Source organism: Macaca fascicularis, chromosome 16 (genome assembly GCF_037993035.2).
Source record: "Macaca fascicularis isolate 582-1 chromosome 16, T2T-MFA8v1.1".
Taxonomy (NCBI): domain Eukaryota; kingdom Metazoa; phylum Chordata; class Mammalia; order Primates; family Cercopithecidae; genus Macaca; species Macaca fascicularis.
The window spans coordinates 68,649,808-68,676,840 of NC_088390.1; the positions used below are offsets into that span (position 1 = coordinate 68,649,808).

Here is a 27,033-nt window from a genome sequence, read left to right on the forward strand (position 1 = left end):
CTACATTTTCCTCACAGCCTGTGTCTTTCTGATTAGGGAAGGTTGATATAAAAAACCTGAAGACCGTTCTAGACAACATGGGAATCAAGCTCACAGATAAAGAACTTGAAGATCTGACACAAAGCCTGCCAGTCGGTGGTGAGCATGCTAGATATCACTGGTTTTTGGGTTTTGTGTTCTGTGTGCTTTTAGCATTAGAAGGAAAGGGAAAAAAGAACTTTTCATAATGCAAATGGCAAGATTAAATAAGACAGTCAGAGTAACAAAGTAGGGAAGGTAGTATTCTGAATACTAGCGGCATGGTCAATACAAGAGCCTTCCAAATTCTGAGGACAAGAAAGCTGACCCCTAGGAAAAAGCCACTTTTGAATTCCATCTTTCCATTATCAAATATAAGATTTGCTGTTTTATGGGTTATAAAGTCAAATTTACATTTTCTAAATAAGTTTATTTTCAATATTTATAATTGTTTCTTCATCTTCGTAACATATTCTGAGTAAATATTTATCAAATGACTAAAGTGCTTAACAAAATGCCCAGTATACTTCCTAAGTGCTGCTACTAGGTGTTATAATCATAGGAGGGAGGAGAGTGTTCTTGTGATATAACATGTTATGAGCTTCAAATTATGCCTTTGTGTTATAGCTGATAATAAAGTGGCTCTGAAAGCATTGGAGGATGAAGTGAAAGCTTTTACTGGTAAGAATTTGTTACACATGATTTGCAATAAATGATGATTTACACTAAAATTTTTAATAGTATTTTTCTAATATTCTATTTGTGGCTTATCAATTCACATATTTTCAATATTTTGATAAAATATCTGCCTTTACTAACAGATTAACATTATCTGCGTTTTATCAGTCAAAACGAAAGAACTATTTCTTGATAACATCTTACATTCATTAGTACTGTTTTCCAATAAAATGGTTTCACCAGTATCTATAGACCCAAATAACTAGATGGACACAGTGAAAACAGGGTGAAGCATTAAAAGGATCAAAGTAATGAGTTCATTGCAAGCATCTAACCACCTAGTTTTACAAAAATGAAATATGTCATACTTGTTTTTTGACTTTTGTTTTTAATTATACTTTAAGTTCTAGGGTACATGTGCACAACGTGCAGGTTTGTTACATATGTATACATGTGCCGTGTTGGTTTGCTGCACCCATTAACTCGTCATTTCCATTAGGTATTTCTCCTAATGCTATCCCTCCCCCATTCCCCCACATCACGACTGGCCCCGGGGTGTGATGGGCCCCGGGGTGTGATGTTCCCCGCCCTGTGTCCAAGTGTTCTCATTGTTCAGTTCCCACCGATGAGTGAGAACACGCGGTGTTTGGTTTTCTGTCCTTGCCATAGTTTGCTCAGAATGATGGATTCCAGCTTCATCCGTGTTGCTACAAAGGACACCAACTCATCCTTTTTTTATGGCTGCATAGTATTCCATGGTGTACATGTGCCACATTTTCTTAATCCAGTCTATCACTGATGGACATTGGGGTTGGTTCCAAGTCTTTGCTATTGTGAATAGTGCCGCCATAAACATACGTGTGCGTGTGTCTTTATAGTAGCATGATATATAATCCTTTGGGTATATACCCAGTAATAGGATTGCTGGGTCAAATGGTATTTCTCGTTCTGGATCCTTGAGGAATCGCCACACTGCCTTCCACAATGGTGGAACTAGTTTACACTCCCGCCAACAGTGTAAAAGCCTTCCTATTTCTCCACATCCTCGCCAGCACCCGCCGTTTCCTGACTTTTTAATGATCGCCATTCTAACTGGTGTGAGATGCTATCTCATTGTGCTTTTGCTTTGCATTTCTCTGATGACCAGTGGTGATGAGCATTTTTTCACGTGTCTGTTGGCTGCATTAATTAACTTTTCTTTTGAAAAGTATCTGTTCATATCCTTTGCCCACTTTTTGATGGGGTTGTTTGATTTTTTCTTGTAAGTTTGTTTAAGTTCTTTGTAGATTCTGGATATTAGCCCTCTGTCAGATGGGTAGATTGCAAAAATTGTCTCCCATTCTGTAGGTTGCCTGTTCACTCTGATGGTAGTTTCCTTTGCTGTGCAGAAACTCTTTAGTGTAATTAGACCCCGTTTGTCTATTTTGGCTTTTGTTGCCATTGCTTTTGGTGTTTTAGTCATGAAGTCCTTGCCCATGCCTATGTCCTGACTGGTATTGGCTAGGTTTTCTTCTAGGGTTTTTATGCTTTTAGCTCTAACATTTAAGTCTTTAATCCACCTTGAATTAATTTTTGTATAAGGCATAAGGAAGGGATCCCGTTTCAGCTTTCTACATATGGCTAGCCAGTTTTCCCGGCACCATTTATTAAATAGGGAATCCTTTCCCCATTTCTTGTTTTTCTCAGGTCTGTCAAAGATGAGATGGTTGTAGATGTGTGGTGTTTTTCCTGAGGCCTCTGTTCTGTTCCATTGGTCTATATCTCTGTTTTGGTACCAGTACCATGCTGTTTTGGTTACTGTAGCCTTGTGGTGTAGTTTGAAGTCAGGTAGCATGATGCCTCCCGCTTTGTTCTTTTTGCTTAGGATTGTCTTGGCAATGCGGGCTCTTTTTTGGTTCCATATGAACTTTAAGGTAGCTTTTCCCAATTCCGTGAAGAACGTCATCGGCAGCTTGCTGGGATGCCATTGAATCTATAAATTACCTTGGGCAGTATGGCCATTTTCACGATATTGATTCTTCCTATCCGTGAGCATGGAGTGTTCTTCCATTTGGTTGTGTCCTCTTTTATTTTGCTGAGCAGTGCTTTGTAGTTCTCCTTGAAGAGGTCCTTCACATCCCTGGTAAGTTGGATGCCTAGGTATTTTATTCTCTTTGAAGCAGTTGTGAATGGGAGTTCACTCATGATTTGGCTCTCTGTTTGTCTCTTATTGGCGTATAAGAATGCTTGTGATTTTTGCACATTGATTTTGTATCCTGAGACTTTGCTGAAGTTGCTTGTCAGCTTAAGGAGATTTCGGGCCGAGACGATGGGGCTTTCTAAATATACAGTCATGTCATCTGCAAACAGGGACAATTTGACATCCTTTTTTCCTAATTGATACCCTTTATTTCTTTCTCCTGCCTGATTGCCCTGGCCAGAACTTCCAACAATATGTTCAATAGGAGACACTGTGTTGAATAGGAGTGGTGAGAGAGGGCAGCCCTGTCTTGTGCCAGTTTTCATAGGGAATGCTTCCAGTTTTTGCCCATTCAGTATGATACTGGCTGTGGGTTTGTCATAAATAGCTCGTATTATTTTGAGATACGTTCTATCAATACCTAGTTTACTGAGAGTTTTTAGCATGAATGACTGTTGAATTTTGTTGAAGGCCTTTTCTCCGTCTGTTGAGATAATCATGTGTTTTTTGTGTTTGGTTCTGTTTATGTGATGGATTACGTCTACTGATTTGCGTACGTTGAACCAGCCTTGCATCCCAGGGATGAAGCCAACTTGATCTTGGTGGTTAAGCTTTTTGATGTGCTGCTGGATTCGGTTTGCCAGCATTTTATGGAGGATTTTTGCATCGATGTTCATCAGGGCTATTGTTCTGAAATTCTCTTTTCTTGTTGTGTCTCTGGCAGGCTTTGGTATCAGGATGATACTGGCCTCATAAAATGAGTTAGGGGGGATTCCCTCTTTTTCTATTGATTGGAGTAGTTTCAGAAGGAATGATACCAGCTCCTCCTCGTACCTCTGGTAGAATTTGGCTGTGAATCCGTCTGGTCCTGGACTCTTTTTGGTTGGTAGCCTATTAAAGATTGCCTCAATTTCAGAGCCTGTTATTGGTCTATTCAGTGATTCAGCTTCTTCCTGGTTTAGTCTTGGGAGGGTGTATGTGTCCAGGAATTGATCCATTTCTTGTAGATTTTCTAGTTTATTTGCATAGAGGTGTTTATAGTATTCTCTGATGGTAGTTTGTATTTCTGTGGGATGGGTGGTGATATCCCCTTTATCATGTGTTACTGCGTCTAGTTGGTTCTTCTCTCTTTTCTTCTTTATTAGTCTTGCTAGCGTTCTATCAATTTTGTTGATCTCTTCAGAAAACCAGCTCCTGGATTCATCGATTTTTTGAAGGGTTTTTTGTGTCTCTGTCTCCTTCGGTTCTGCTCTGATCTTAGTTATTTCTTGCCTTCTGCTAGCTTTTGAATGTGTTTGCTGTTGCTTCTCTAGTTCTTTTCATTGTGATGGTAGGGTGTCGAGTTCAGATCTTTCCTGCTTTCTGTGGTGGGCATTTAGTGCTATAAATTTCCCTCTACACACTGCTTTAAATGTGTCCCAGAGATTCTGGTACGTTGCGTCTTTGTTCTCATTGGTTTCGAAGAACATCTTTATTTCTGCCTTCATTTCGTTATTTACCCAGTAGTCATCCAGGAGCAGGTTGTTCAGTTTCCATGTAGTTGTGTGGTGTTGAGTGAGTTTCTTAATCCAGAGTTCTAATTTGATGGCACTGTGGTCTGAGAGACAGTTTGTTGTGATTTCTGTTCTTTTACATTTGCTGAGGAGTGCTTGACTTCCAACGATGTGGTCAATTTTGGAATAAGTGCGATGAATGCTGCTGAGAAGAATGTAAGTTCTGTTGATTTGGTTTGGAGAGTTCTGTAGACGTCTATGAGGTCTGCTTGGTGCAGAGATGAGTTCAAGTCCCGGATATCCTTGTTACCCTTGTGTCTCCATATACTGGGATATATTACATAATATACCATTTAACAGGGGTGATTGTAGATGAAATTTTTCTGTTTTAAACATGTCCGGACGCTGGGCGTGGTGACTCCTGTCTGTAATCCCAGCACTTTGGAAGTCCGAGGTAAGTGGATCACTTGAGGTCAGGAGTTTGAGACCAGCCTGGTCAACAAGATGAAACCCCATCTCTTCTAAAAATACAAAAATTAGCCGGGTGTGGTGATGGGCACGTGTAATCCCAGCTATTCAAGAGGCTGAGGCAGGAGAATTGCTTGAACCCAGAAGATGGAGGTTGCAGTGGGCCGAGATCACGTCACTGCTCTCCACCCTGGGCAACAGAGCGAGACTCCGTCTGGAAAAACAAAAAAACATGTCAGGAGGCTGGATGCCGTGGCTCACGCCTGTAATCCCGGCACTTTGGGAGGCCAGGAGTTGAAGACCACTTTGGGCAACATAGCAAGACCCCATCTTTACAAAAAGGAAAAGTAAAAAATAAACAGGTTGGTATCCTGGGCCATGGAGTGGCAGTGGGCATTTTTTGCCTGTGATCAGTCACGTGATCCCAGCAGCACTCACGTCCTGTTCCCAGTACCCTCCTGTCATTGGTCCAAGGATGAGCATGTGACTCCTCACTGCCAGTCAGAGCCTCCCTGGGAGGGTAAGGGGGCCCTCTGGTGGTGTTTTCCAGCACAGCCGGCAGATCCTCCTTTGGGACTTAGGCGAGGGCATAGGACTCCTCCCCGCTTGTGCTTGCGGGCGAGGATCAGCCTCTGAGATTCTGCGGAGAGACTCTCAGGGGGCACCAGCTGGAGCTGGTTCTGTGTCTGCAGGGAACCATCTGGTGCTCTCTGCATTCATAGCCCCCTACCGCGAGTTTTCTCCTCTGTGTCTTTGTGGCTTAGCCCAGTGTTCACAGAAGGGGCGGGGGTGGAGGGCTCAAACGCTGTCATCCACGTTTGCTTTTCGAAAAACAGCAGGACACAAAATTCTATAAACACGAAATGACGGTACCTGGTACGTGACCCGAATGCAACTCAGAAGGGTGCCAGTAAGTTAGGGGATTGGCCTTTGGAAGGCGTCCTTCTTTTGAGAAAGTGTAATATTTCAGGCCGGGCGCGGTGCCTCACGCCTGTAATCCCACCACTTTGGGAGGCCGAGGCGGGCGGATCAGGAGGTCAGGAGATGGAGACCATCCTGGCTAAGTCGGTGAAACCCCGTCTCTACTAAAAATACAAAAAAAATTAGCCGGGCACGGTGGTGGGTGCCTGTAGTCCCAGCTTCTTGGGAGGCTGAGGCAGGAGAATCATTTGAACCCAGGAGGCAGAGGTTGCAGTGAGCCGAGATCACAGAAGTGCACTCCAGCCTGGGTGACGGAGTGAGACTCCCTCTCTGGAGAAGAAAGAAAAGAAGGACGGAGGGAGGGAGAGAGAGAGAGAGAGAAATAAATGCCTGCAAGTTACTATAAATCGTTGGAAAAAATTTCACAACTCCATAATGATTGTAGTTTACTTGAAATATGAGGAATAAAAAGCAGGTTAAATAATACCGCAAAGAAAAAAATCACACAAATTCAGAATGAGGGATTCTACAGGAAAACCGGCCTACTCTTTTAAAAAAGTTGGTGTTCAATGTTAAAAAAAGAAAAAAAGTGGGGAGACTTTTTTCTCCCTCTCTCTCTCTCTCTCTCTCTCTCTCGACAGAGTCTCGCTCTGTTGCCCTGGCTGGAGTGCGGTGGTGCAATCTCGGCTCACTGCAACCTCCGCCTCCCGGGTTCAGGTGCTTCTTCTGCCTCAGCCTCCCAAGTAGCTGAGACTACAGGTGTGCACCACCATGACTAGCTAATTTTTGTATTTTTACTAGAGACGGGGTTTCACTACGTTGGCCAGGCTGGTCTCGAACTCCTGACCTCAAGTGATCCGCCCACATCGGCCTACCAAATTGATGGGATTACAGCAGTGAGCCACTGCGCCCAGCTAACTTTTAGATTTAAAGAGACAAAGAGAATAACTAAATGCAATGTGAACTTTTGACAGAAACAGCTGTAATAGATGTTTGGGGGACAATTAACAAAAATATTTTTAAATATGAACTGGATGTAACATGACACTAAGGGATTATTGTTAATTCTCTTAGGTGTGACCATGCTATGTATTTATCAACAATGTCGCATAAGAGAATATCCTTATTCTTAGAAGATTCATGGCATGCTGCAGTGTTTAGGGATAATAAGTTACGATGTCCACCATTTACAGTCAAAATACGTTGAGGAAAGAAAAACATATTTATGTATACACTCACACATACATACGGAAAGACAGTATGAGAGAGAAAAAGTAAACTAGGGCGAAATGTTAACTATTATTTCATGTAAGTGGTGATGGTTCGTTGTGCTGTTCTTTCAATGTTTCGGCATGTTTGGCACTTTCTATTATAAAGTGTTGGGGAAAAAAACATAGTGCTGAGTAGTATGAAATACCTTAAATGTCAGGGAAAGTAATAAGGAGATAGATGAATATAAGGTACTCATTTGGCCTTCCCATTATTCACTACTAATTTCATTGTGAATCCTGCAACCTCTCTAATACATAGATTCCATCTGATTTTTGGAAAACAGATGTATCGTTATTTAACCAGATAATCAACCATATTGTTGAGAAATGTATCCCATACTCTCTTAGAGTTTATAAACTTAGTGGGGAAGATGTAATTACATGCCAAAAAAGTCAAGGAAAAGATGAGCTATCTATATGAGGACTTTAGTCAACTGTTGTCTGATATCTGTCTGAGATTAAATGACAACATATAAATGAAATGTTTTGTATGATGCCTGGTACCAAAATAAAAGCTCTCAATAAACGTTAGCTATCATTATCGTTATTAGGAATAATATTGAGAGATTACTTTTTAATCCTATGTATTGGTCAAAATATGTCAATGATTGACCCAAGTTTGCATCCACTGATCAGTTAATTGGTTTAAAGGAAAGGATCCTAATTTTAATTCCATGGTCAATTTCATTTATATATTGATTCAACGAATTTTTTCTCTTTATGTAGAAAAATATAATCATGAATGGGCTTTAGCACATCCTCCTAAATCCTAATGCACAGTTTATGAAAATGCGTGCGTGTACTTTGTGGAAATAAAAGACCCATAGCTTTTCTCAACTTCCCAATGTGTATGCGTCTGAAAAAAAAAAAAACAATAGAGATTTTGTTTTAGAGTCTCTACATTTTCCTCACAGCCTGTGTCTTTCTGATTAGGGAAGGTTGATATAAAAAACCTGAAGACCGTTCTAGACAACATGGGAATCAAGCTCACAGATAAAGAACTTGAAGATCTGACACAAAGCCTGCCAGTCGGTGGTGAGCATGCTAGATATCACTGGTTTTTGGGTTTTGTGTTCTGTGTGCTTTTAGCATTAGAAGGAAAGGGAAAAAAGAACTTTTCATAATGCAAATGGCAAGATTAAATAAGACAGTCAGAGTAACAAAGTAGGGAAGGTAGTATTCTGAATACTAGCGGCATGGTCAATACAAGAGCCTTCCAAATTCTGAGGACAAGAAAGCTGACCCCTAGGAAAAAGCCACTTTTGAATTCCATCTTTCCATTATCAAATATAAGATTTGCTGTTTTATGGGTTATAAAGTCAAATTTACATTTTCTAAATAAGTTTATTTTCAATATTTATAATTGTTTCTTCATCTTCGTAACATATTCTGAGTAAATATTTATCAAATGACTAAAGTGCTTAACAAAATGCCCAGTATACTTCCTAAGTGCTGCTACTAGGTGTTATAATCATAGGAGGGAGGAGAGTGTTCTTGTGATATAACATGTTATGAGCTTCAAATTATGCCTTTGTGTTATAGCTGATAATAAAGTGGCTCTGAAAGCATTGGAGGATGAAGTGAAAGCTTTTACTGGTAAGAATTTGTTACACATGATTTGCAATAAATGATGATTTACACTAAAATTTTTAATAGTATTTTTCTAATATTCTATTTGTGGCTTATCAATTCACATATTTTCAATATTTTGATAAAATATCTGCCTTTACTAACAGATTAACATTATCTGCGTTTTATCAGTCAAAACGAAAGAACTATTTCTTGATAACATCTTACATTCATTAGTACTGTTTTCCAATAAAATGGTTTCACCAGTATCTATAGACCCAAATAACTAGATGGACACAGTGAAAACAGGGTGAAGCATTAAAAGGATCAAAGTAATGAGTTCATTGCAAGCATCTAACCACCTAGTTTTACAAAAATGAAATATGTCATACTTGTTTTTTGACTTTTGTTTTTAATTATACTTTAAGTTCTAGGGTACATGTGCACAACGTGCAGGTTTGTTACATATGTATACATGTGCCGTGTTGGTTTGCTGCACCCATTAACTCGTCATTTCCATTAGGTATTTCTCCTAATGCTATCCCTCCCCCATTCCCCCACATCACGACTGGCCCCGGGGTGTGATGGGCCCCGGGGTGTGATGTTCCCCGCCCTGTGTCCAAGTGTTCTCATTGTTCAGTTCCCACCGATGAGTGAGAACACGCGGTGTTTGGTTTTCTGTCCTTGCCATAGTTTGCTCAGAATGATGGATTCCAGCTTCATCCGTGTTGCTACAAAGGACACCAACTCATCCTTTTTTTATGGCTGCATAGTATTCCATGGTGTACATGTGCCACATTTTCTTAATCCAGTCTATCACTGATGGACATTGGGGTTGGTTCCAAGTCTTTGCTATTGTGAATAGTGCCGCCATAAACATACGTGTGCGTGTGTCTTTATAGTAGCATGATATATAATCCTTTGGGTATATACCCAGTAATAGGATTGCTGGGTCAAATGGTATTTCTCGTTCTGGATCCTTGAGGAATCGCCACACTGCCTTCCACAATGGTGGAACTAGTTTACACTCCCGCCAACAGTGTAAAAGCCTTCCTATTTCTCCACATCCTCGCCAGCACCCACCGTTTCCTGACTTTTTAATGATCGCCATTCTAACTGGTGTGAGATGCTATCTCATTGTGCTTTTGCTTTGCATTTCTCTGATGACCAGTGGTGATGAGCATTTTTTCACGTGTCTGTTGGCTGCATTAATTAACTTTTCTTTTGAAAAGTATCTGTTCATATCCTTTGCCCACTTTTTGATGGGGTTGTTTGATTTTTTCTTGTAAGTTTGTTTAAGTTCTTTGTAGATTCTGGATATTAGCCCTCTGTCAGATGGGTAGATTGCAAAAATTGTCTCCCATTCTGTAGGTTGCCTGTTCACTCTGATGGTAGTTTCCTTTGCTGTGCAGAAACTCTTTAGTGTAATTAGACCCCGTTTGTCTATTTTGGCTTTTGTTGCCATTGCTTTTGGTGTTTTAGTCATGAAGTCCTTGCCCATGCCTATGTCCTGACTGGTATTGGCTAGGTTTTCTTCTAGGGTTTTTATGCTTTTAGCTCTAACATTTAAGTCTTTAATCCACCTTGAATTAATTTTTGTATAAGGCATAAGGAAGGGATCCCGTTTCAGCTTTCTACATATGGCTAGCCAGTTTTCCCGGCACCATTTATTAAATAGGGAATCCTTTCCCCGTTTCTTGTTTTTGTCAGGTCTGTCAAAGATGAGATGGTTGTAGATGTGTGGTGTTTTTCCTGAGGCCTCTGTTCTGTTCCATTGGTCTATATCTCTGTTTTGGTACCAGTACCATGCTGTTTTGGTTACTGTAGCCTTGTGGTGTAGTTTGAAGTCAGGTAGCATGATGCCTCCCGCTTTGTTCTTTTTGCTTAGGATTGTCTTGGCAATGCGGGCTCTTTTTTGGTTCCATATGAACTTTAAGGTAGCTTTTCCCAATTCCGTGAAGAACGTCATCGGCAGCTTGCTGGGATGCCATTGAATCTATAAATTACCTTGGGCAGTATGGCCATTTTCACGATATTGATTCTTCCTATCCGTGAGCATGGAGTGTTCTTCCATTTGGTTGTGTCCTCTTTTATTTTGCTGAGCAGTGCTTTGTAGTTCTCCTTGAAGAGGTCCTTCACATCCCTGGTAAGTTGGATGCCTAGGTATTTTATTCTCTTTGAAGCAGTTGTGAATGGGAGTTCACTCATGATTTGGCTCTCTGTTTGTCTCTTATTGGCGTATAAGAATGCTTGTGATTTTTGCACATTGATTTTGTATCCTGAGACTTTGCTGAAGTTGCTTGTCAGCTTAAGGAGATTTCGGGCCGAGACGATGGGGCTTTCTAAATATACAGTCATGTCATCTGCAAACAGGGACAATTTGACATCCTTTTTTCCTAATTGATACCCTTTATTTCTTTCTCCTGCCTGATTGCCCTGGCCAGAACTTCCAACAATATGTTCAATAGGAGACACTGTGTTGAATAGGAGTGGTGAGAGAGGGCAGCCCTGTCTTGTGCCAGTTTTCATAGGGAATGCTTCCAGTTTTTGCCCATTCAGTATGATACTGGCTGTGGGTTTGTCATAAATAGCTCGTATTATTTTGAGATACGTTCTATCAATACCTAGTTTACTGAGAGTTTTTAGCATGAATGACTGTTGAATTTTGTTGAAGGCCTTTTCTCCGTCTGTTGAGATAATCATGTGTTTTTTGTGTTTGGTTCTGTTTATGTGATGGATTACGTCTACTGATTTGCGTACGTTGAACCAGCCTTGCATCCCAGGGATGAAGCCAACTTGATCTTGGTGGTTAAGCTTTTTGATGTGCTGCTGGATTCGGTTTGCCAGCATTTTATGGAGGATTTTTGCATCGATGTTCATCAGGGCTATTGTTCTAAAATTCTCTTTTCTTGTTGTGTCTCTGGCAGGCTTTGGTATCAGGATGATACTGGCCTCATAAAATGAGTTAGGGGGGATTCCCTCTTTTTCTATTGATTGGAGTAGTTTCAGAAGGAATGATACCAGCTCCTCCTCGTACCTCTGGTAGAATTTGGCTGTGAATCCGTCTGGTCCTGGACTCTTTTTGGTTGGTAGCCTATTAAAGATTGCCTCAATTTCAGAGCCTGTTATTGGTCTATTCAGTGATTCAGCTTCTTCCTGGTTTAGTCTTGGGAGGGTGTATGTGTCCAGGAATTGATCCATTTCTTGTAGATTTTCTAGTTTATTTGCATAGAGGTGTTTATAGTATTCTCTGATGGTAGTTTGTATTTCTGTGGGATGGGTGGTGATATCCCCTTTATCATGTGTTACTGCGTCTAGTTGGTTCTTCTCTCTTTTCTTCTTTATTAGTCTTGCTAGCATTCTATCAATTTTGTTGATCTCTTCAGAAAACCAGCTCCTGGATTCATCGATTTTTTGAAGGGTTTTTTGTGTCTCTGTCTCCTTCGGTTCTGCTCTGATCTTAGTTATTTCTTGCCTTCTGCTAGCTTTTGAATGTGTTTGCTGTTGCTTCTCTAGTTCTTTTCATTGTGATGATAGGGTGTCGAGTTCAGATCTTTCCTGCTTTCTGTGGTGGGCATTTAGTGCTATAAATTTCCCTCTACACACTGCTTTAAATGTGTCCCAGAGATTCTGGTACGTTGCGTCTTTGTTCTCATTGGTTTCGAAGAACATCTTTATTTCTGCCTTCATTTCGTTATTTACCCAGTAGTCATCCAGGAGCAGGTTGTTCAGTTTCCATGTAGTTGTGTGGTGTTGAGTGAGTTTCTTAATCCAGAGTTCTAATTTGATGGCACTGTGGTCTGAGAGACAGTTTGTTGTGATTTCTGTTCTTTTACATTTGCTGAGGAGTGCTTGACTTCCAACGATGTGGTCAATTTTGGAATAAGTGCGATGAATGCTGCTGAGAAGAATGTAAGTTCTGTTGATTTGGTTTGGAGAGTTCTGTAGACGTCTATGAGGTCTGCTTGGTGCAGAGATGAGTTCAAGTCCCGGATATCCTTGTTACCCTTGTGTCTCCATATACTGGGATATATTACATAATATACCATTTAACAGGGGTGATTGTAGATGAAATTTTTCTGTTTTAAACATGTCCGGACGCTGGGCGTGGTGACTCCTGTCTGTAATCCCAGCACTTTGGAAGTCCGAGGTAAGTGGATCACTTGAGGTCAGGAGTTTGAGACCAGCCTGGTCAACAAGATGAAACCCCATCTCTTCTAAAAATACAAAAATTAGCCGGGTGTGGTGATGGGCACGTGTAATCCCAGCTATTCAAGAGGCTGAGGCAGGAGAATTGCTTGAACCCAGAAGATGGAGGTTGCAGTGGGCCGAGATCACGTCACTGCTCTCCACCCTGGGCAACAGAGCGAGACTCCGTCTGGAAAAACAAAAAAACATGTCAGGAGGCTGGATGCCGTGGCTCACGCCTGTGATCCCGGCACTTTGGGAGGCCAGGAGTTGAAGACCACTTTGGGCAACATAGCAAGACCCCATCTTTACAAAAAGGAAAAGTAAAAAATAAACAGGTTGGTATCCTGGGCCATGGAGTGGCAGTGGGCATCTTTTGCCTGTGATCAGTCACGTGATCCCAGCAGCACTCACGTCCTGTTCCCAGTACCCTCCTGTCATTGGTCCAAGGATGAGCATGTGACTCCTCACTGCCAGTCAGAGCCTCCCTGGGAGGGTAAGGGGGCCCTCTGGTGGTGTTTTCCAGCACAGCCGGCAGATCCTCCTTTGGGACTTAGGCGAGGGCATAGGACTCCTCCCCGCTTGTGCTTGCGGGCGAGGATCAGCCTCTGAGATTCTGCGGAGAGACTCTCAGGGGGCACCAGCTGGAGCTGGTTCTGTGTCTGCAGGGAACCATCTGGTGCTCTCTGCATTCATAGCCCCCTACCGCGAGTTTTCTCCTCTGTGTCTTTGTGGCTTAGCCCAGTGTTCACAGAAGGGGCGGGGGTGGAGGGCTCAAACGCTGTCATCCACGTTTGCTTTTCGAAAAACAGCAGGACACAAAATTCTATAAACACGAAATGACGGTACCTGGTACGTGACCCGAATGCAACTCAGAAGGGTGCCAGTAAGTTAGGGGATTGGCCTTTGGAAGGCGTCCTTCTTTTGAGAAAGTGTAATATTTCAGGCCGGGCGCGGTGCCTCACGCCTGTAATCCCACCACTTTGGGAGGCCGAGGCGGGCGGATCACGAGGTCAGGAGATGGAGACCATCCTGGCTAAGTCGGTGAAACCCCGTCTCTACTAAAAATACAAAAAAAATTAGCCGGGCACGGTGGTGGGTGCCTGTAGTCCCAGCTTCTTGGGAGGCTGAGGCAGGAGAATCATTTGAACCCAGGAGGCAGAGGTTGCAGTGAGCCGAGATCACAGAAGTGCACTCCAGCCTGGGTGACGGAGTGAGACTCCCTCTCTGGAGAAGAAAGAAAAGAAGGACGGAGGGAGGGAGAGAGAGAGAGAGAGAAATAAATGCCTGCAAGTTACTATAAATCGTTGGAAAAAATTTCACAACTCCATAATGATTGTAGTTTACTTGAAATATGAGGAATAAAAAGCAGGTTAAATAATACCGCAAAGAAAAAAATCACACAAATTCAGAATGAGGGATTCTACAGGAAAACCGGCCTACTCTTTTAAAAAAGTTGGTGTTCAATGTTAAAAAAAAAAAAAAAAAGTGGGGAGACTTTTTTCTCCCTCTCTCTCTCTCTCTCTCTCTCTCTCGACAGAGTCTCGCTCTGTTGCCCTGGCTGGAGTGCGGTGGTGCAATCTCGGCTCACTGCAACCTCCGCCTCCCGGGTTCAGGTGCTTCTTCTGCCTCAGCCTCCCAAGTAGCTGAGACTACAGGTGTGCACCACCATGACTAGCTAATTTTTGTATTTTTACTAGAGACGGGGTTTCACTACGTTGGCCAGGCTGGTCTCGAACTCCTGACCTCAAGTGATCCGCCCACATCGGCCTACCAAATTGATGGGATTACAGCAGTGAGCCACTGCACCCAGCTAACTTTTAGATTTAAAGAGACAAAGAGAATAACTAAATGCAATGTGAACTTTTGACAGAAACAGCTGTAATAGATGTTTGGGGGACAATTAACAAAAATATTTTTAAATATGAACTGGATGTAACATGACACTAAGGGATTATTGTTAATTCTCTTAGGTGTGACCATGCTATGTATTTATCAACAATGTCGCATAAGAGAATATCCTTATTCTTAGAAGATTCATGGCATGCTGCAGTGTTTAGGGATAATAAGTTACGATGTCCACCATTTACAGTCAAAATACGTTGAGGAAAGAAAAACATATTTATGTATACACTCACACATACATACGGAAAGACAGTATGAGAGAGAAAAAGTAAACTAGGGCGAAATGTTAACTATTATTTCATGTAAGTGGTGATGGTTCGTTGTGCTGTTCTTTCAATGTTTCGGCATGTTTGGCACTTTCTATTATAAAGTGTTGGGGAAAAAAACATAGTGCTGAGTAGTATGAAATACCTTAAATGTCAGGGAAAGTAATAAGGAGATAGATGAATATAAGGTACTCATTTGGCCTTCCCATTATTCACTACTAATTTCATTGTGAATCCTGCAACCTCTCTAATACATAGATTCCATCTGATTTTTGGAAAACAGATGTATCGTTATTTAACCAGATAATCAACCATATTGTTGAGAAATGTATCCCATACTCTCTTAGAGTTTATAAACTTAGTGGGGAAGATGTAATTACATGCCAAAAAAGTCAAGGAAAAGATGAGCTATCTATATGAGGACTTTAGTCAACTGTTGTCTGATATCTGTCTGAGATTAAATGACAACATATAAATGAAATGTTTTGTATGATGCCTGGTACCAAAATAAAAGCTCTCAATAAACGTTAGCTATCATTATCGTTATTAGGAATAATATTGAGAGATTACTTTTTAATCCTATGTATTGGTCAAAATATGTCAATGATTGACCCAAGTTTGCATCCACTGATCAGTTAATTGGTTTAAAGGAAAGGATCCTAATTTTAATTCCATGGTCAATTTCATTTATATATTGATTCAACGAATTTTTTCTCTTTATGTAGAAAAATATAATCATGAATGGGCTTTAGCACATCCTCCTAAATCCTAATGCACAGTTTATGAAAATGCGTGCGTGTACTTTGTGGAAATAAAAGACCCATAGCTTTTCTCAACTTCCCAATGTGTATGCGTCTGAAAAAAAAAAAAACAATAGAGATTTTGTTTTAGAGTCTCTACATTTTCCTCACAGCCTGTGTCTTTCTGATTAGGGAAGGTTGATATAAAAAACCTGAAGACCGTTCTAGACAACATGGGAATCAAGCTCACAGATAAAGAACTTGAAGATCTGACACAAAGCCTGCCAGTCGGTGGTGAGCATGCTAGATATCACTGGTTTTTGGGTTTTGTGTTCTGTGTGCTTTTAGCATTAGAAGGAAAGGGAAAAAAGAACTTTTCATAATGCAAATGGCAAGATTAAATAAGACAGTCAGAGTAACAAAGTAGGGAAGGTAGTATTCTGAATACTAGCGGCATGGTCAATACAAGAGCCTTCCAAATTCTGAGGACAAGAAAGCTGACCCCTAGGAAAAAGCCACTTTTGAATTCCATCTTTCCATTATCAAATATAAGATTTGCTGTTTTATGGGTTATAAAGTCAAATTTACATTTTCTAAATAAGTTTATTTTCAATATTTATAATTGTTTCTTCATCTTCGTAACATATTCTGAGTAAATATTTATCAAATGACTAAAGTGCTTAACAAAATGCCCAGTATACTTCCTAAGTGCTGCTACTAGATGTTATAATCATAGGAAGGGGGAAGAGTGTTCTTGTGATATAACATGTTATGAGCTTCAAATTATGCCTTTGTGTTATAGCTGATAATAAAGTGGCTCTGAAAGCATTGGAGGATGAAGTGAAAGCTTTTACTGGTAAGAATTTGTTACACATGATTTGCAATAAATGATGATTTACACTAAAATTTTTAATAGTATTTTTCTAATATTCTATTTGTGGCTTATCAATTCACATATTTTCAATATTTTGATAAAATATCTGCCTTTACTAACAGATTAACATTATCTGCGTTTTATCAGTCAAAACGAAAGAACTATTTCTTGATAACATCTTACATTCATTAGTACTGTTTTCCAATAAAATGGTTTCACCAGTATCTATAGACCCAAATAAGTAAATGGACACAGTGAAAACAGGGTGAAGCATTAAAAGGATCAAAGTAATGAGTTCATTGCAAGCATCTAACCACCTAGTTTTACAAAAATGAAATATGTCATACTTGTTTTTTGACTTTTGCTTTTTATTATACTTTAAGTTCTAGGGTACGTGTGTACAACGTGCAGGTTTGTTACATATGTATACATGTGCTGTGTTGGTTTGTTGCACCCATTAACTCGTCATTTACATTATTTCTCCTAATGGTATCCCTCCCCCACTCCCCCACATCACAACTGGCCCCGGGGTGTGATGTTCCCCTCGCTGTGTCCAACTGTTCTGTTTGTTCAGTTCCCCCGTATGAGAACATGCAGTGTTTGGTTTTCTGTCCTTGCCATAGTTTGCTCAGAATGATGGATTCCAGCTTCATCCGTGTTGTTACAAAGGACACCAACTCATCCTTTTTTTATGGCTGCATAGTATTCCATGGTGTACATGTGCCACATTTTCTTAATCCAGTCTATCACTGATGGACATTGGTGTTGGTTCCAAGTCTTTGCTATTGTGAATAGTGCCACAATAAACATACGTGTGTGTGTGTCTTTATAGTAGGATGATATATAATCCTTTGGGTATATACCCAGTAATGGGATTGCTAGGTCAAGTGATATTTCTAGTTCTAGATCCTTGAGGAATAGCTACAGTGTCTTCCACAATGGTGGAACTAGTTTACACTCCCGCCAACGGTGTAAAATCCTTCCTATTTCTCCACATCCTCTCCAGCACCTGTTGTTTCCTGACTTTTTAATGATCACCATTCTAACTGGTGTGACATGGTATCTCATTTTGGTTTTGATTTGCATTTTCTGATGGTGAGTGATGATGAGCATTTTTTCATGTGTCTGTTGGCTTTGTAAATGTCTTCTTTTGAGAAGTGTCTGTCCATATCCTTTGCTCAGTTTTTGATGGGGTTGTTTCTTCTTGTGTATTTGTTTGAGTTCTTGTAGGTTCTGGATATTAGCCCTTTGTCAGATGGGTAGATTGCAAAAATGTTCTCCCATTCTGCAGGTTGCCTGTTCACTCTGATGGTGGTTTCTTTTGCTGTCAGAAGCTCTTTAGTTTAATTAGATGCATTTGTCAATTTTGGCTTTTGTGCCTTTGCTTTTGGTGTTTTAGACTTGAAGTCCTTGCCCATACCTATGTCCTGAATACTATTGGCTAGGTTTTCTTCTAGGGTTTTTATGCTTTTAGGTCTAACATTTAAGTCTCTCACTCATCTTAAATTAATTTTTGTATGAGGTATAATGAAGGGATCATTTCAGCTTTCTACATATGGCTAGCCGGTTTTCCCAGCACTATTTCTTAAATAGGGAATCCTTTTCCCATTTCTTGTTTTTGTCAGGTTTTTCAAAGATCAGATGGTTGTAGATGTGTGGTATTATTTCTGAGGTCTCTGCTCTGTTCCATTGGTCTATATCTCTTTTTTGGTGCCTGTACCATGCTGTTTTGCTTACTGTAGCCTTGTAGTGTAGTTTGAAGTCAGGTAGCATCATGCCTCCAGCTTTGTTCTTTTTGCTTAGGATTGTCTTGGCAATGAGGGCTCTTTTTTTGGTTCCATATGAACTTTAAAGTAGTTTTTTCCAATTCTGTGAAGAAAGTCATTGGTAGCTTAATGGGGATGGCATTGAATCTATAAATTACCTTGGGCAGTATGACCATTTTCATGATATTGATTCTTCCTATCCATGAACATGGAAAGTTCTTCCTTTTGTTTGTGTCTTCTTTTATTTCACTGAGCAGTGATTTGTAGTTCTAGTTGAAGAGGTCCTTCACATCCCTTGTAAGTTGGATTCCTAGGTATATTATTTTCTTTGAAGTACTTGTGAATGGGAGTTCACTCATGATTTGGCTCTCTGTTTTTCTCTTATTGGTGTATAAGAATGCTTGTGATTTTTGCACTTTGATTTTTTATCCTGAGACTTCACTGAAGTTGCTTGTCAGCTTAAGGAGATTTCGGGCTGAGACGATGGGGTTTTTTAAATATATAATCATGTCATCTGCAAGCAGGGACAATTTGACATCCTCTTTTCCTAATTCAATGCCCTTTATTTCTTTCTCTTGCCTGATTACCTGGCCAGAACGTCCAACAATATGTTGAATAGGAGACACTATGTTGAATAGGAGTGGTGAGAGAGGGCATCCCTGTCTTGTGCCAGTTTTCAAAGGGAGTGCTTCCAATTTTTGCCCATTCAGTATGATATTGGCTGTTGGTTTGTCATAAATAGTTCTTATTATTTTGAGATACATTCCATTAATACCAAATTCATTGAGAATTTTTAGCATGAAGCACTGTTGAATTTTGTCAAAGGCCTTTTCTGCATCTATTTAGATAATCATGTGGTTTTTGTCTTTGGTTTTGTTTATATGCTGGATTACATTTATTGATTTGTATATATTGAACCAGCCTTGCATCCCAGAGATGAAGCCAACTTGATCATGGTGGATAAGCTTTTTGATGTGCGGCTGGATTCAGTTTGCCAGTATTTTATTGAGGATTTTTGCATCGATGTTTATCAGGCATATTGGTCTAAAATTCTCTTTTTTTGTTGTGTCTCTACCAGGCTTTTGTATCTGGATGATGTTAGGCTCATAAAATGAGTTAGGAAGGATTCCCCTTTTTCTATTGATTGGAATGCTTTCAGAAGGAATGATACCAGCTCCTCTTTGTACCTCTGGTAGAATTTGGCTGTGAATCCGTCTGGTCCTCGATCTTTTTTTGTTGGTAGGCTATTAATGATTGCCTCAATTTCAGAGCCTGTTATTGGTCTACTCAGGGATTCAACTTCTTCCTGGTTTAGTCTTAGGAGAGTGTAAGTGTCCAGGAAATTATCCATTTCTTCTAGGTTTTCTAGTTTATTTGTGTAGCAGTGTTTATAGTATTCTCTGATGGTAGTTTGTATTTCTGTGGGGTCGGTGGTGATATCCCCTTTATCATTTTTTGTTGCATCTATTTGGTTCTTCTCTCTTTTCTTCTTTATTAGTCTTGCTAGTGGCCTATCTGTTTTGTTGATCTTTTCAAAAAAACCAGCTCCTGGATTCATTGATTGTTTGAAGGGCTTTTTGTGTCTCTATCTCCTTCAGTTCTGCTCTGATCTTAGTTATTTCTTGCTTCTGCTAGGTTTTGAATGTGTTTGCTCTTGCTTCTCTAGTTCTTTTAATTGTGATGTTAGGGTGTCAATTTTAGATCTTTCCTGCATTTTCTTGTGAACATTTAGTGCTATAAATTTCCCTCTACATACTGCTTTAAATGTGTCCCAGAGATTCTGGTATGTTGTATCTTTGTTGTCATTGGCTTCAAGGAACATCTTTATTTCTGCCTTCATTTCGTTATGTACCCAGTAGTCATTCAGGAGCAGGTTGTTTAGTTTCCATGTAGTTGAGCAGTTTTGAGTGAGTTTCTTAATCCTGAGTTCTAATTTGATTGCCCTGTGATCTGAGAGACAGTTTGTTATAAGTTCTGTTCTTTTTCATTTGCTGAGGAGTGCTTTACTTCCCCCTATGCGTTCAATTTTGGAATGAGTGTGATGTGGTGCTGAGAAGAATGTATATTCTGTTGATTTGGGGTGGAGAGTTCTGCAGATGTCTATCAGGTCCACTTGGTGCAGAACTGAGTTCAATTCCTGGATATCCTTGTTAACATTCTGTCTCATTGATCTGTCTAATATTGACAGTGGGCTGTTAAAGTCTCCCATTATTATTCTGTGGGAGTCTAAGTCTCCTTGTAAGTCTCTAAGGACTTGCTTTATGAATCTGAGTGCACCTGTGTTGGGTGCATATATATTTAGCATAGTTAGTTCTACTTGTTGAATTGATCCCTTTACCATTATATAATGGCCTTCTTTGTCTCTTTTGATCTTTGTTGGTTTAAAGTCTGTTTTATCAGAGACTAGGATTGCAACCCCTGCCTTTTTGGTGTTCTCCATGTGCTTGGTAGATCTTCCTCCATCCCTTTATTTTGAGCCTATGTGTGTCTCTGTATGGGAGATGGGTCTCCTGAATATAGCAAACTGATGGATCTTGACTCTTTATCCAATTTGCCAGTGTGTTTCTTTTAATTGGAGCATTAGGCCATTTACATTTAAGGTTAATATTGTTATGTGTGAAGTTGATCCTGTCATTATGATGTTAGCTGGTTATTTTGCTCGTTAGTTGATGCAGTTTCTTCCTAGCATCAATGGTCTCTACATTTTGGCATGTTTTTGCAGTGGCTGGTACTGGTTGTTCCTTTCCATGTTTAGTGCTTCCTTCAGGAGCTCTTGTAGGGCAGGCCTGGTGATGACAACATCTCTCAGCATTTGCTTGTTTGGAAAGGATTTAATTTCTCCTTCACTTATGAAACTTAGTTTGGCTGGAGATGAAATTCTGGGTTGAAATTCTTTTCTTTAAGAATGTTGAATGTTGGCCCCCACTCTCTTCTGGCTTGTAGAGTTTCTGCCGAGAGATCCGCTGTTAGTCTGATGGGCTTCCCTTTGTGAGTAACCCAACCTTTCTCTCTGGCTGCCCTTAACATTTTTTCCTTCATTTCAACTTTGGTGAATCTGACAATTATGTGTCTTGGAGTTGCTCTTCTCGAAGAGTATCTTTGTGGTGTTCTCTGTATTTCCTGAATTTGAATGTTGGCCTATCTTGCTAGGTTGGGGAAGTTTTCCTGGATAATATCCTGCAGAGTGTTTTCTGACTTGGTTCTATTCTCCCCGTCACTTTCAGGTACACCAATCAGACGTAGATTTGGCCTTTTCACATAATCCTATATTTCTTGGAGGCTTTGTTCGTTTCTTTTTCCTCTAAACTTCTTGCTTTATTTCATTCATTTGATCTTCAATCACTGATACCCTTTCTTCCAGTTTATCAAATCGGTTACTGAAGCTTGTGCATTTGTCACGTAGTTCTCATGCCATGGTTTTCAGCTCTATCAGGTCATTTAAGGACTTCTCTACATTGGTTATTTTAGTTACCCATTCATCAAATATTTTGTCAAGGTTTTTAGCTTCTTTGCAATGGGTTCGACTTCCTTCTTTAACTTGGAGAAGTTTGATCATCTGAAGCCTTCTTCTCTCAACTCATCAAAGTCATTCTCCATTCAGCTTTGTTCCATTGCTGGTGAGGAGCTGCGTTCCTTTGGAGGGGGAGAGGCTCTCTGATTATTAGAGTTTTCAGCTTTTCGGCTCTGTTTTTTCCCCATCTTTGTGGTTTTATTTACCTTTGGCCTTTAATGATGGTGACGTACAGATGGGGTTTTGGTGTGGATATCCTGTTTGTTAGTTTTCCTTCTAACAGTCAGGACCCTCAGCTGCAGGTCTGTTGGAGTTTGCTGTAGGTCCACTCCAGACCCTGTTTGCCTGGGTATCAGCAGCAGAGGCTGCAGAAGAGTGAATTTGCTGAACAGCAAATGTTGCTGCCTGATTGTTCCTCTGGAAGCTTCGTCTCAGAGGGGTACCCGGCCATGTGAGGTGTAAGGTGACAGTCTGCCCCTGGTGGGGGGTTGTCTCCCAGTTAGGCTACTCAGGGGTCAGGGACCCACTTGGGCAGGCAGTCTGTCCATTCTCAGATCTCAAACTCCATGCTTGGGAACCACTACTCTCTTCAAAGCTGTCGGACAGGGACATTTAAATCTGCAGAGGTTTCTGCTGCCTTTTGTTTGGCTATGTCCTGTCCCCAGAGGTGGAGTCTACAGAGGCAGACAGGCCTCCTTGAGCTGTGGTGGGCTCCACCCAGTTCGAGCTTCCTAGCCACTTTGTTTACCTACTCAAGCCTCAGTAATGGTGGGTGCCCCTCCCCAAGCCTTGCTGCCGCCTTGCAGTTATATCTCAGACTGCTGTGCTAGCAATGAGGGAGGCCCCGTGGGCATGGGACACTCTGAGCCAGGCACGGGATATAATCTCCTGGTGTGCCGTTTGCTAAGACCCTTGGAAAAGCGAAGTATTAGGGTGGGAGTGACCCAATTTTCCAGGTGCTGTGTGTCACGATTTCCCTTGGCTAGGAAAGGGAATTCCCTTACCCCTTGAGCTTCCCGGGTGAGGCAATGCGTTGCCCTGCTTCGGTTCTCGCTCAGTGGGCTGTACCCACTGTCCTGCACCCACTGTCTGACATGCCCTGGTGAGATGAACCCAGTACCTCAGTTGGAAATGCAGAAATCACCCATCTTCTGTGTCACTCATGTTGGGAGCTGGAGGCTGGAGCTGTTCCTATTCAGCCATCTTGGAACTGCCCCTCTGTTTCAAAGATTAAAAGGATGCTGGCCAGGCATGGTGGCTCATGCCTGTAATCCCAGCACTTTAGGAGACTGAGGCAGGTGGATCACTTGAGGTCAGGAGTTCGAGACCAGCTTGGCCAACATGGAGAAACCCTGTCTCTACTGAAAATACAAAAATTAGCCGGGTATGGTGGCATGTGCCTGTAATCCCAGCTACTAGGGAGACTGAGGCAGGAGAATCTCTTGAACCAGGGAGGCAGAGGTTGCAGTGAGCCAAGATTATGCCACTGCACTCCAGCCTGGGCAACAGAGGGCAACAGAGCAAGACTCTGTCTCAAAAAAAAAAAAAAAGATACTGTAGTAGGTAGTGATGTAATTTTGCCAGAAAATCATACCAGAACACACTTTTAGAAGTTAGCATTTATTCATTGCTTATCCTAAAAATTATGGAATAGTTATAACTTGAATTTCCTTAAATATAAGATCGTATAAACTTATTTGATCATTTGCATTTTTATTCTCCAATCAAACCTTTTAGATCATTTTTATTTATTATTTACTATTAAATCATGGTCCTCATTTTAACTGGATTTATTTTCATTGGTGATCTATCCAGCAATAAATCTTCAATGAAAAGGACCTCCTGTACAATATGTCTTTTTTTTCAGAGTTCACGTTATTGCTTCTCTCTGATTAAACTTTGTATTACAGCCTACGAGAAAGTTGATCTGGAAAAACTGATGAATAAAGTAGAAGCTGTTGCAAGTGAGAAAGAAGTGACCAAATATATATTATTCTGATGTCAACTGATTTTACTTTTCTTAAATTAAAGATTTTAAAAGAATGATATTTTGTTTTAAAAGGCTGCTCAAAGCAAATGAAAACACACTTCATTTAAGGACAAAAAAGAATTATATATTTATGTCTAAGAATATCAGACAGTTTCTTTAACTTGTTTTGTTAGGCCTTTTGATTAAACTAGAGGTCCAAGCTCATTCTTATTCAGCTTTATGATTATCTTCAGACATGAATGCCGAGAAAATTAGCAATAGAAACCTTAACACTTGAGAGTATACTTTTCATACATTTAACCAACTGTTTGCTGATCACATAAATAATAAATGTTATTTATAAAGTAAATATAAATACTAAATGCATATGATTCCAATTCTTTACGCATATTTTATATGTGTTCCAGTTAATTTTAATGTCTTTTAAAATTAGATTGTTTTTTAAAATAATTTAAACTTTTATTTTAGATTCAAGGGATATATGTGCAGGTTTGTTACATGGGCACATTCTGTGATGCTGAGGTTTGGGGCACAAATGATCCCATCACCCGTTGTGAGCATAGTACCCAATAGGTAGATTTTCAACCCACATTCCCCTCCTCACTACCCTCTCTAGTAGTCCCTAGTTCTATTTTTGCCATTTTTATGTCCATGTGTACCCAGTGTTTACCTCACTTATAAGTGAGAACACACAGTATTTAGTTTTCTGTTCCTGTATTAATTTTCTTAGGATAATGGCCTCCGGCTCTATTGTTGCTTCAAAGGGAAAAATCTCATTCTTTTTATGGCTGCATAGTATTCTGTGGTGTGTATGTAACACATTTTCTTTATCAGCCCACTATTGATGGGCACCTAGGTTGATTCCATGTATTTTCTGTGGTGGACATATGAGTGTCTGTATCTTCTTAGTAGAACAATTTATTTTCTTCAGGACGTATACCCAGTAATGGGATTGCTGGGTTGAATAGTAATTCTGTTTTAAGTTTTTTGAGAAATCTCCAAACTGCTTTCCACAGTGGCCAAACTAATTTACATTCTGATCAACAGTGTATAAGTATTCCCCTTTCTCTGCAACCTTGCCAGCATCTGTTGTTTTTGACTTTTTAATAAAGGCCATTCTGCCTGGTGTGAGATATCTCATTGTGGCTTTTATTTGCATTTATCTGATGACTAGTGATGTTAAGCATTTTTTTCCTATGCTTGTTGGCTGTATGTATGTCTTCTTTTGAAAAGTGTCTGTTCATGTCTTTTGCCCACTTTTGAATAGAATTATTTGTTTTTGCCTGTTGATTTAAGTTACTTATAGATTCTGGATATTAGACCTTTGCCATATGCATAGTTTGTGAATATTTTCTCCCATTCTATAGGTTGTCTGTTTACTCTGTTGATGGTTTTTCTCACAGTGCAGAAGCTCTTTAGCTTAATAAGGTCCCATTTGTCCATTTTTGTTTTTGTCACAATTGCTTTTTGCATCATAAATTATATTCCAAGACCAATGTCTGGAATGGCATTTCCTAGGTCTTCTTCCAGAATGCTTACAGGGTTTTTTTGTTGCTGCTTGGGATTTTTTCTTCAAACAGTCTCACTCTGTTGCCCAGGCTGGAGTGCAGCTGGAGTGCAGTGGCACTGTCACAGCCCACCACAGCCTCAACCTCCTAGGCTCAAGCAGTCCTCCCCCTTTAGCCTCCCGAGGAGCTGGGACTACAAACACACACCACCACAGCGTTTCACTATGTTGCCCAGGATGGTCTTGAACTCCTGAGCTCAAAGGATCCTCCTGCCTTGGCCTCCCAAAGTAGCATTCTTATAGTCTGATGTCTTGCATTTAAATCTTTCATTCATTTCTAATTACTTTTTATATATGGTGAAAGGCAAATGTGCAGTTTCATTCTTCTGCATGTGGCTAGCCTGTTCTGAGAACTACCATTCTGATAAATGGCTAGCCAATTATCCAAGCACCATTTATTGACTAGGGCCTTCTTTCCCCATTGCTTCTTTTTGTCAGCTTTGTTGAAGATCAGATGGCTGTTGATCTGTGGCTTTATTTCTGGGTTCTCTATTCTGTTCCATTGGTCTATGTGCCTGTTCTCGTATGTGTACCATGCTGTTTTGGTTACTGTAGTCTTATAGCATAGTTTGAAGTCAGGTAATGTGACACCTCCAGTTTTGCTTTTTTTAATTAATTATGCTATTTTTGAATTAAATGATTGTGTCCAGTCATAAGGTCTAGATTGTGTCTAGACCTTAACTTTGGCTTATCAATGTTTTAGCAACAAAACATGATGCCACATTTTATTAATAAGCCTGTAATCTCACTTTTTCCAGATTAATCAAAGATATTTATTTAGCATTAATAGAAAATATAATTATTATTTAGAATAATTAGGTAGTTCTTTAAAATCTCATGTGTTACCATTTCTATCTGTTTGAAGGAGAGGAAGTTGATGTCAATGACATGAAAACAATTCTAGGAAACATGGGGATAGAGCTTACGGATAAAGAACTCACAGAACTGGTAAATAATCTGCCAGTTGATGGTGAGTATTTCAAATAAAAATGTAATCTTCCAGGGAGGCTTACTGTTAAACTTTGAAAACTTCTAAAACTATCTAACTTTAAAAATAATCTATGACCCATGTTGTGTAATTTTAAAATGACCCCATTATATTTTAAAAGATTATTTGTGCCATTCAACTTTTATTTTGAGAATCAACAATTGTGTCATGTTTTCTGTCATCAGGGTTCAGTTATATCTTTTATTACTTTTGATTCTACTGAAAGATATAAAATTTAAGCCAGGATAAATGAGAAAAAGAAAGAAAAGGGAGTGACCTAATAGGGGAAAATGGAAAATCACAAAATAAGAAGAAGAAAGGATATGTTTCAACATGGTAGAGTGTCAGTATTAACTGCCTATATTAATAAAGTTACAACTTTCTCCACACTCTATATAATTTCATTGGTTTTCAGTAAGTCAGAAAATTTATAAGGCAGTTCATAAAGTATGTCTTTCTGAAATTATTGGTTTTATATTTTCTGTAAAGCCCCACATTGCTCTTGTGTGATCTGAACAGTGCTTCTTCTTACAGATGGAAAGGTCTATCAGAAAAGATTGCTGGACGGTATAAAGTTTCTTAGAGGTGAGGGAGATGCTTAATAAAATGCTGATTAATCTGAGATTATAATGTATGGCATT

At 40.0% G+C, this 27,033-nt stretch overlaps 1 protein-coding gene across 2 annotated transcripts in view; it reads left to right on the plus strand.

Annotated features, from left to right (window-relative positions):
- The window catches only part of LOC135967733 (EF-hand calcium-binding domain-containing protein 13-like), a 69,988-nt gene that overhangs the window by 23,829 nt on the left and 19,126 nt on the right, over positions 1–27,033 (plus strand). For both annotated transcript variants that reach the window (XM_065531814.2, XM_065531813.2), the window contains exons 7-14: positions 37–138; positions 646–699; positions 7,962–8,063; positions 8,571–8,624; positions 15,889–15,990; positions 16,499–16,552; positions 26,270–26,374; positions 26,927–26,977. In XM_065531814.2, coding sequence (XP_065387886.1) covers positions 37–138; positions 646–699; positions 7,962–8,063; positions 8,571–8,624; positions 15,889–15,990; positions 16,499–16,552; positions 26,270–26,374; positions 26,927–26,977 — 624 coding nt within the window. The remainder of the gene's footprint in view (positions 1–36; positions 139–645; positions 700–7,961; positions 8,064–8,570; positions 8,625–15,888; positions 15,991–16,498; positions 16,553–26,269; positions 26,375–26,926; positions 26,978–27,033) is intronic.